The 10363-nt window shown below is 33.5% G+C and overlaps 1 protein-coding gene across 1 annotated transcript; it reads right to left on the reverse strand.

The window, feature by feature from the left end:
- Nucleotides 1-1893: 1893 nt before the first annotated feature.
- On the reverse strand, nucleotides 1894-8030 carry LOC107675638 (3-oxo-5-alpha-steroid 4-dehydrogenase 2-like). The gene is made up of 5 exons (XM_016470053.1): nucleotides 7713-8030; nucleotides 4331-4494; nucleotides 4124-4225; nucleotides 2825-2975; nucleotides 1894-2162 (listed from the first exon to the last, which is right to left on the reverse strand). The coding sequence occupies exons 1-5, from the start codon at nucleotides 7985-7987 to the stop codon at nucleotides 2096-2098; spliced, it is 759 nt and encodes a 252-aa protein (XP_016325539.1). The 5' UTR covers nucleotides 7988-8030; the 3' UTR covers nucleotides 1894-2095.
- Nucleotides 8031-10363: the final 2333 nt, after the last annotated feature.

The following is a 10363-nucleotide window of genomic DNA, read 5'->3' on the forward strand; positions in this document are numbered from 1 at the left end:
CATTGTGAAGTGCTCCTGTTCAAGACCGAGACGGCAGAAAGTGCACCGTTTATTTTCTTTATTTTATAAAAGCACATTGTTGATATTGAAAAAATGACAGTGTATTTTAAGTTGTTTTCAGTGCTACTAGGAATGCAAGTGATCGTGCTGGCGCCTCCATGTCCTGCAAAACGCGCTTTAGCTTGCACTCTCCACATAAACGATTATGCGCCTAATAGTGCACATTTATCTAGGTTAAATGTTTAAACTAACATTGTGACATGCTTGAACTGTTTTATATCTATAGATTTTAATTTAGGCAAGTCATGGTGATTTGAGAAAAGGCTAAATTGATCAAACATAGGCTATGATCAACTCACTGTCTGCCGCTGGCCTCTTGGTTGTTACTTTAAAAACAAAAACTTGCATTTAAGGAACAAAAAATGCTCCAAACGTTTTTCTAAATTAACTTAATAAAAAACAAAACACAAACGAAATATAAACCCTTTACCATTACAAACAGTAGTATAAGCTGTTTTGGGAGAAGGAGGGAAAAAAAGACGGACTCGGGTCGGGCCAGGGCCAGGTTAGGGGTCTATATTTGAGGCCCGTGTAGAGCTTTAGTGACCATTTCTATTTTGCTAACATTTTTACAGATGTCACTACAAAAAGATTTTGTAGATTTATTTGTAGGTTATGTGTCAAGTTTTTTAATATATAAAACATACATATGTAAATATGTATATATAATAAAATATTAAAATATATTTTATATATGTACATGTTACATTTTTATTATAAATTATAGATTTAATATTATGTATTAACTTATTTAATTTTTATTTCTTTTACATTTTAATTACTAAGAATATTGTATGTCATATCTTTCACTCAGCTAATAATTTAAAAACGGGTATTATTCAGGTAAAATGTTTTGTCACCTAAATGTTTGTTATGAAATATATTTGTTACCTTAAAACCCACTATATTTGCAAGCCCTAAAATTCGCAAATATAGTGGGTTTTTTATTTTCTCAGGCTATAATAATAATAAAAATAGCCAAACACATCCTAGTTCGTACAGATGTTCAACTCATGAGTCTTGTTTAGCATAGGGATGTATTTTCTTCAGCTTGTCTAGTCTGTGAAATGCTTCTTGACAGCCCTTTATAAGTATCGTTTTCCTAAGAGTGACCAGAAGTCATTAATTTTCATTAAAACGACAGCAACTGTTGGTGAAGTTAAGCAGAGTTCAACAATATGCAAATAAAGATCACACCACTTCTATCAGCCACTGATATGTCCTAACTTTCTCCCTTGCATTTTGCAGGTCGTCCTCTTCTGAAGACGTTAGTGTACGGCGAGGACAGAGAAGATGAGGAACCAGAGCTGGCTGAGAAAGAACTGCTTTTGGGTTGCCGGTGGTGCATTTGCTAGTATTCATTTTGGCACGTGGCTCCTGCAGAAGGCGATGAAGAGTTCAGTGCAGACTGAACAGCAGCTCAAAAGCAAGTCAGCTCCAGAGGAGTAACCGCAAATAATATGCATTTGAGGGATTATGGGGGGGTTTGTCTTAAGTTAATTTAAGTGCTTTGTTGTCTGTCTAGTGACAAATTAAAAATACACACTGTGCTTCTTGATGCACAAATATGACAAGATATCTTGTATGGAAATCATTTGAAACTAATTAAGTTTTTTTTATTCTGAAATTGAATCTATTGCTGAGAAATTCTGAGAAAACATTGTGAAATGTTTTATCTTCAGTTCAGTGAACTTTGAACAGCAGCATTGCGTTGTTTCTTAAGCAGCAGTGACACTTGACTGGTTATAATCATTGATGACTGATAAAGTCTTTTATGACAAGTGTGTGCAAATGGGAATATAGTATGTATATCAATTACTATTCCCCACTATGTACAGATGTAAACATAGGTTTTTAATGATGTATTTAAAAAAAAATAAAAATACAAAATTTCTGAAATGTTTCCTTGAATGGGATGTGGGTGTGAGTAGAACTTGCAGTAACAACATCAGCACTTGCGGTTTCTTAATTAACGCAGTGTTTAATCTTGTTTTCGTGGCTGGAAATGTTGTGTTTTTCCAAATTTCAGACTTTATTATAGCAGGAAAGGGATCACAGCCTTTCTTGATTTGGGGTAATCTTTAAATTTCTCCAAGTAATACCTGTGAAGAAAGCAAGGCATTTACTTCCAAGTTTGCATAAGATAAAAACATAAACCCTTTATTATAATCCATAAGGTAACTGTGCGCCAGATGCTGGATTCTTGACCAGGTTTAGTGACCATAGTTAACTAAAACTACAACCATAAAAATGTTACTTGAAATAGAATAAAACAAAAAAAAAACTACTAGTTCATTTCATGTAGTTGCTAAGACAACATTTCTCATTTTTATTTAGTTTAACTTGAGGTATAAAATAACTAAAAATAATTAAAACTAACTAATAAATAAAAACTAATAAGAATTATATAGACATATAAAAGTGACAAAAACGTGCAAAATTACCAAAAGTTTAACTGAAATTAAAGTAAAATCAGAACATAAAAATAAAATCTAATTCAAAATATATAACTATAATAATAGATCAATAATGCTAAAATAAAACTGTTGTGGGCTGATTTTAAAAGGCAATCAAGGCATTAAAACTCATGCTGTGTTTATCAGTATTTTCTGGTTTTAAATAAATTCTGTTTAGAATTAAACAATGTAATCTAAAGCAGGTATCTTTGGAAGGCAGCATTTAGGAACAGCCTTCACATCTGAGTGTGCCGATGTAGGGCCCTCACTAGATTTTGGAGAAAAGTTTGTGTTAGTTGGTAGAGCACCTGTGATGGTGGTAGGCTCGAGGCCCAATGGAGCAGATAGTGAATAGAGCAAAGGAGAAAGCAGGAAGGGACCAGCTGGCCACAGCGTATCCACACCATTCAACAATCTCCCCAAAGAAGTTAGCGCCAGAGACCAGTTCAAACATTCCTCCTAAAGAGAACACAATGTGAATATTTAGTGCAGAACTCGATTCAGGAAAAAGGAGGTTCAGTCTCACACAGATCAATCTTTTTAAGAATATGCCTGGGTCACATTTGTGACCCTGGACTACAAAACCAGTCATAAGGGTCACTTTTGTGAAACTGAGATTTATACATAATAGGAAAGCTGAATAAATAAGATTTTAAATGAAATGAAAATCTGGAATCTGAGGGTGCAAAAAAATCTAAATATTGAGAAAATCGCCTTTAAAGTTGTCCAAATTAAGTTCTTCGCAATGCATATTACTAATCAAAAACTAAGTTTTGATATATTTACGGTAGGGAATTTACAAAATATTTTCATGGAACATTATCTTTACCTAATATCCTAATGATTTTTGGCATAAAAGAAAAATCAATAATTTTGACCCATACACTGTATTGTTGGCTATTGCTACAAAATATACCCCAGCAACTTAAGACTGGTTTTGTGCTCCAGGGTCACATTTCAGCTCCAAAATCTTGTTGAACAGGCTAAATGGCACGTCCCATTTCATTTGTTCTGTTCGCAAATCTTTGTCTCAGTTCATGAACAACACACCCCAGTTCATTGAGTTGTTTGACTCCTGAATATTTTTGAGACCCATAATGAAAAAATTATTTTTATTAATTAAAAAGATGTTTTTAAAATTATTAATGTTTATATTAATTTAATATCATATTAATTAAATGTATATATTAGTAGATGTTATTAGTAATGTTTTTATTAATTTAACATAATAATTATAAAGGTAAATATACAAATGTATTATTAAAATGTATTATAATAAATATGTAGGCATAATTCTAACATTATAAACATTATAATTAATTTCTTATTTTTCCAACGTAATCCTAAATTCATTTGAAGAATGTGTATATATTACATTACAATTTTTTATTTATTTTTTATTTATTATAATTATTACATTTATATTAGTAAAATTAACATTTATTAAAACCTAATATGTGGTCATATATTTATAACATTATAAAATAATGTTATATGTTATAATTATATATATACATTTTTTACTTTTTTTCCCCAGATAATTCCATAAATCCATTTGACCGAAGAATTTAACAACATAACTAAACTCATCATAATCAAATACTGACCTCTAGGGATTTTATAGCTGACCTCTCCTGGTTTCCTCAGGTTTCGTAAAATATAGTCGCTGTGGATGTTGATGGCCATTCCAGTGAAAAACATCAACAAACCTGGAAGGAACATTCATTTCAACTGAGTGTTTTTACAGGAGCATTCAAATGAATCATGTAGTTCATCAAAAGGATCTAATGGTCTATTAGCAGCATGTTCAGTACCAGTAATGAAGCGTGTGTCTCTGTGCCATTCGCTGTGGTACTGAGAGCAGTGGAGCATGTGGTGACCCTGCAGAAATCCGTTCACAGAGCAGAAGCTCACCGCGCTCACCACAATGTGCAGAGGAGACGGCCTGCCTTTAGTCAGCAAGGAGTATACAAAAGTCCTGCAGGAGCAGCAAAGAGTGTGAGGAAACAGTCGCCACAGAGGGATTTGCTGTCATTCTGCACTGTAAAAATCATTTTAAAGGTGAAAATGCCATGGTAAAAACGGTAATTGGTTGATGGCATGGTTTCCTTACTATATGGGGAAAAACGGTACACTTCATAATCCCGTGATTTTACAGAAAAATACTGTTAAATTTAAAGTTTTTGGAGGTGAAAAAGAACAAGTCATCTTATAATTTACAATAAAAACCATAAACTGACATTCTCAAAATTCTCTGTGTGATAGCCCCTATTTGATGTTTTTTTCTTAGTTTTTTTCCCCCTCTCATTTTCTTAAATTAATTTTGATTGCATTATTTTAGTGTCGTGTTTATTTGTGACACCGTGTGTAGTTTTTTGTCTCAATGTGGAAATGAGAGCACATGGTGATCCGTGTACATCCATTTACAGCAACCACAGCTGCTGTTTTCTCTGTGTGTGGCAGGATGTTTATTTCAACTGGGATAAGAAAGGTAAAGTTTTAGCTGCTTTTTGAGTCAACAAAACAAATTTTTTGTTTTTAAACAAATTAAAAAAGTGTATTCTCTCTTACGCTGCATCAGCAGAGACTTGCAGGATAAAATGTCATGTTTTGATTAGAGATTTGATTTGATAAGCTTGCTGTAACGTGGTGGCATTTCCCGAAAAACAAGATTTTTCATCAGAAATGTGGCTAAAAATAGAACTGAAATCCAAGCAACCTGACAATTAAGCAGTCAAAGTTACATTCTGTACCAGAGTCTGGCAAGTCAGTTCACTCTTCAGCCATTACGGTAATGCGCCCAGGCGGCTGTTTTTTTTTATTTTTTTTTTTTTTATGTAGGCAATAAGCATGCAAGCACAGTCCTGTTTAATTGAATTGGGCAAACTTAAATTGTGTCTAGATTGCGTTAAGTAACATAAATCAAAATAAAAAAAATGACAGCAAAGGAATACAGGAAATGATGCATTTTAAGAAAGAGGTACGAGCCTTGACCATGTTGCCAGTTTTATGGAATACTTTATTGGGTTTCTGAATTGTTTAATGTGAGTTTACTTGTATAATTGAAAGTTGAAAGTATTGCATTAAAATCACCCTTTTACTCATGTATTTATAACTGCTTGTCAATGATTTATAATGCATTTGTAAGTGAGTTACTAGTAATTTATTAACACCTTAACATTAACTTAACATTTATTGACACTAAAAGTGTTACCGGCGCGGCGACGTGGCCACATAACCACTTCGGGAGTGCATTAGGCTATTTCTCTAATAATTTTAACGGCCTGGAGAAACAATCACACATCAATTGTTCAGATGATTTGTTTCAAGACATTTGACATGTTTCCGTCCTGAAATTCGTTTGTGTTGAACTAGCTATTTTTTTACGCACCTCGCCCCAAACCGTCCGTTGCAAACTCCAAAACGTCATTTTAGAGCTAATAACAGAGGCTTGAGCCATTGATATGCGTAGGGTTGTGACGGTGAGGACATTTCCCGCCGGTTAATCGACGTGTGACAATACCGGTATCACCGTGGGGGCGGGGGCGGGACGTTTACTCTTTTTCTCGTTTTCCTTCACTTTTAAATAGCTTGCAAAAGCGGCGTGTGCATTTTACTTTAACTTTTAAATAGCGGCAGTTTGGCGTCAATTGCTTGAATGCAACAACAAAATACAACGTCAAACTCACTTTAGCCTATATATAAAACATATAACTTTTATGAACAAAACAAATAAAAATACACCATGCTATAGGGCAGGCAATGCCTAAAATAAAATAACAAATAACTTCCATAAAGTTTAAAGAGGTATACAGAACTGGAAATAGGCTAGGCCTAAGTCAAGTATAATATATAACCAAATAAATAAGTAGAACGTTTATTAGCAAAACGAGTAAGAAAGCTTGGAGGCAGGGCATACACCTTGATGTCAAATAACATAAATAAATGGCACAAAGTTTAAATAAAGTAAAAATCAGCAAACAATGTGGAACCAATTAAATAAGAAACGAATGTTTAAAAAAAACTTCCAAAATCACCTTAGATAAACGGCAAAAGTCAACAGGCTTTTCAAAAACCAAAATACTGCCAAACAGGCGCTTTTGCATTTCGTTTCGAAACTAAATCATCGCGGTGGGCAAGTGGCGTAACCGGTGTTGCGGCTTAACACCGCGGTATCACCGTCTATAGCGGCAAGCCTAATATGCAGGCTAACCAGTTATTAATGCAGTCTAACGCAGTTATTAGAGAGAGAGAGAGCGAGAGAGAGAGAGAAGGTGAGAGAGAGAGAGATTAAGTGCGTGTGAATACGTGCTTCTGTGCGTCTCTCAGCAGTATTCAACAGCAGCATCTACTAATAGCGAATCTTTAAGTTGAACTGCTTCAAGAACCTCGCTACTGAGAAATGTCATGTATAGCTTTTCAGCTGCAAAACTATTTTATTGATAAATTCGCGGGGCAGCCGCGCAGCTCTGACAACGAGTTTCTGTTCGCGTCTCCGCGTGCGTGCGCGAGTGCGTGTCTGTACTGTGTGTGTGTGTGTGTGTGTGTGTCTGTGAGAGGAGAAAAGCGTGATTTCCGTACATAAAAAAGGTTGAAGACATGGAAATAGTTTGTCATTTTTACCCTATTGTTTGTTATATTTATTTGCTCAATGTCTTGTGGAGTTTTGGTTATTTTACTGTTGTAGATATCCCATAGTATAACAAAAAATATTATATATCTCTTCATTGTGTTTGGGCCCCCATGGACGAGCGAGGATAGGCACGTGCCTAGAATGCCTATGCGTAAATCCAGCCCTGCAAACAGCTATTTTCAACTAGCCCTATATTATAAAAATCAACATAAAACAAGTGTCAGCCTCACAAAATATATATATTTTTTTTATCTTATTCAGTATATTACAGGCTATTATATATTATGTTTTGCATATTGAATTTAAGATTGTGACCCATTATACTTTTAGTATAATTATCAGTACATTTTACAACACTTTAGTGATTCTACTTTATGCACCACTTAGTCTACTTTCCTATTGCATGAACCACAAGAACAAAACCGCGTTTAGTGTGTTAATCTGATACAGCTGTACTTCTCTTGAACATTCTTAGAAAAGTTCCTTGCCAGTGTGCTTGATATGCTATTGTTGGCATTAATGCACTAATTAAAGCACTATATGTGAAATATGAACGATGTTACCTCTGAAAGTAGTGCAAGCAAAAGGTCCAGAGCAGAAAATGTCTTCCTATCCCCGGCAAACTTTCTGTCGTCAAAAACAACAGCACAGGAACAAGGAATGATGGAAGCTCCTGAATAAACCACCCTGCCTTGGCTGGGACCGTCATCCCGGGGGATTTTGTGTCCACATAACGTCCGTACGGTGTGTGCGTGGTAATTTGCCGCAGAAGGTAAAGCACTCCACCGACTACAAATGTCCAGCTACAATAGTGAATAGTGTTTTCCTGGCAAAGCATTGCTGCTTCTCTCTATGTTTGTCAATGCACTGCAGTGTTCCCTTCTCACTGTGCTGACCTCTATATTGAAAAAAAAAAACACCCTCATATAAAACCCTTGGGTTCCTCCCACCAGTTTTTATTGGCTCTCAATGTGCATGAATTATAAGGTCCATCCTACTAGGTAAGAGAAAATAAACATCTGAAGTCAATGAGTGACTCCAGTCATAAAGAATGCCATCACAGCACTGAGACATTGGGACCCTGTGATTTTTCCCTAAAATTCTCCTGAAACAAAACAAAAAAACCTCTATATGCAGTCATGTGTAGTCTGAATACTCGGCCTGAAGAGAGATTTGAAGATTAATAAGCTATGTTGTTGCCATGCAGGGTGTTCTGGGTGTTTGCCAGGGTTTTCTAGATGGTTTATAGATGACAAACTATGCAGACTTCCTTACTGAATTTATTCATATTTTTCCACATAAATTGTCAGAGGTAAATGTCAGAACAGCATTTATATAATACCTTTTTAATCTCTCTTTTTTTGCCAGAAGGTAATCAGACTCCAAAGACCATTTAGAAGAAATGACAGATAAATAAATAATTTAAAAATTGTTAATAATTTTTTATGTCCCAGATCATAAAATGGTAAAATAAATGGATTGTATACGACAATTACTACTAATTATTATTTAAAAAGAATAAACACTAGTAAATGTAAAATATAAAATAAAATGGATACAATATAAAAGTTATTGTAAGAGCATAAAATCTTAGAAAATGATTAGACAAACATTGATTAAACAATATATTTTAAGGTGTATTTTCATTTATTTAATTTCAACGACTATGAATGTGAAATATTTTCACAGCACCTGTTAGTTTGTGGATATTATACCACATAACCTACGACCTTGTTCTCATTGGTATTGACACATATAGTATCTTTCAGGGACTAACTATAATTACTTGGGCCAAATAAATAAGGAAACCAAAATTTTGACTACACTAAAATAAATGATTCCTCACCCTATTATCTCTTTCTCTCTCTCTCTCTCTCTCTCTCCTTTAGGGAAGGAGATAATACTTGTATCTCATATGATTCATATGAAATAAGAATGACAGAGAGAAATGTCTCCAGAAAAAAAAAAACATATGCAAAAATACATGAGTAAAGCTAAATCACTTTTTTTTTATGAACTCTCATAAAGCCTAAAAATCTAGCTAAAAATCTGTTATTGTACAAGAATTCAAGAAGAAACGTTAGAAGACAAGACAAAGAAGAATCTGATCTTTTCTGCTTGTGAATTAATTTTTTCCCTAGACTATAATATAAAGAATGTGGCAACATATTAGATACAATAGATAGATGATTAGTGCTCTTATAATAAGTGTCATCAAGGAGTAATTAACTTCTGTTGGGCTGAAAATGAAAGAGCTTGAATCATCCCAGAATTTATTCTTATTAAATTATGATTTTATTTTTTATTGAAGAAATGATTGAAGATTACAATACATTTTAACAATTAAATCCACATACACAAGAAAGAATGTTCTGTAAGACAGCATTTAAGAGAAGAAATAAGAATAAAAACACATATAAACAACTAAACAATATAATGATCTTCCTTATAGGACAAAATCAAGGACTACAGCGGTGGTCTATACTTATATATTTATGAAAAAATGTGACTAATTTTTTATTATTAAAAGAGGAAGTAAATATTTCAATACTATTAACTCTGGAAGAATCCTTTCATTGCTTCCAAAAGTAAGATGATTATTTATAAAGTGTATCCACTCATTTAGAATAGCTTTAACAACTTGTTGAAATTCTTTACAGGGAATGGGAAAGTTGTAAAAACGCATAAAGTCTTCATAAGACAGAATGTTTCCACCATCATAGAACAGATTTATTCAAGTAATGAATAGCATTGCTGGTGAAATGAGATTTAATTGGTAACTTTCCAGGAAGAAAATTACATCTCAAAAGCCTCCAAGCTTTTGAAAAATACACACATATAATTTTCTTTCTTTTTTTTAGACAAGTTCTTTACCAATTAAATTTCTTTAAGTGCTTCACAAACAAATTTACAGATAAATCAAGATTATATACTTTTATGTATATAAAATGTACCATATGAAACCATAAGATTCACCATAAAGTTAACAGAAATAATCTTTGATTCATATATAATTACAACTTTGCATGTTAGGCCTATATCTAAATTGTATCCATATTTCAGCTGAAAATATCTAGATGGGTCTTCCCAATTTCCCAAACAGTCAAAAAAAGATGTAACATTTTTTTTTCTGGCTTATCTGAACAAAACAAACACCTTAACCATTTAATTAAAGTTTATTTAGTAAATTATGTTTTTTTTTTTTTTTTTTTTT

This window comes from Sinocyclocheilus anshuiensis, unplaced genomic scaffold (genome assembly GCF_001515605.1).
Source record: "Sinocyclocheilus anshuiensis isolate Anshui unplaced genomic scaffold, SAMN03320099.WGS_v1.1 scaffold469, whole genome shotgun sequence".
NCBI classification, from domain to species: Eukaryota; Metazoa; Chordata; class Actinopteri; order Cypriniformes; family Cyprinidae; genus Sinocyclocheilus; species Sinocyclocheilus anshuiensis.

Coding starts and splice junctions, on each gene's coding strand:
- LOC107675638 (XM_016470053.1), bottom strand. CDS start 7,987: ATGCTTTGCCAGGAAAACACTATTCACTATTGTAGCTGGACATTTGTA. Junction 4,495..7,712: donor TGCTTGCACTACTTTCAGAG/GTAACATCGTTC, acceptor CTGCTCCTGCAG/GACTTTTGTATACTCCTTGC. Junction 4,226..4,330: donor AGACACACGCTTCATTACTG/GTACTGAACATG, acceptor TGTTCCTTCCAG/GTTTGTTGATGTTTTTCACT.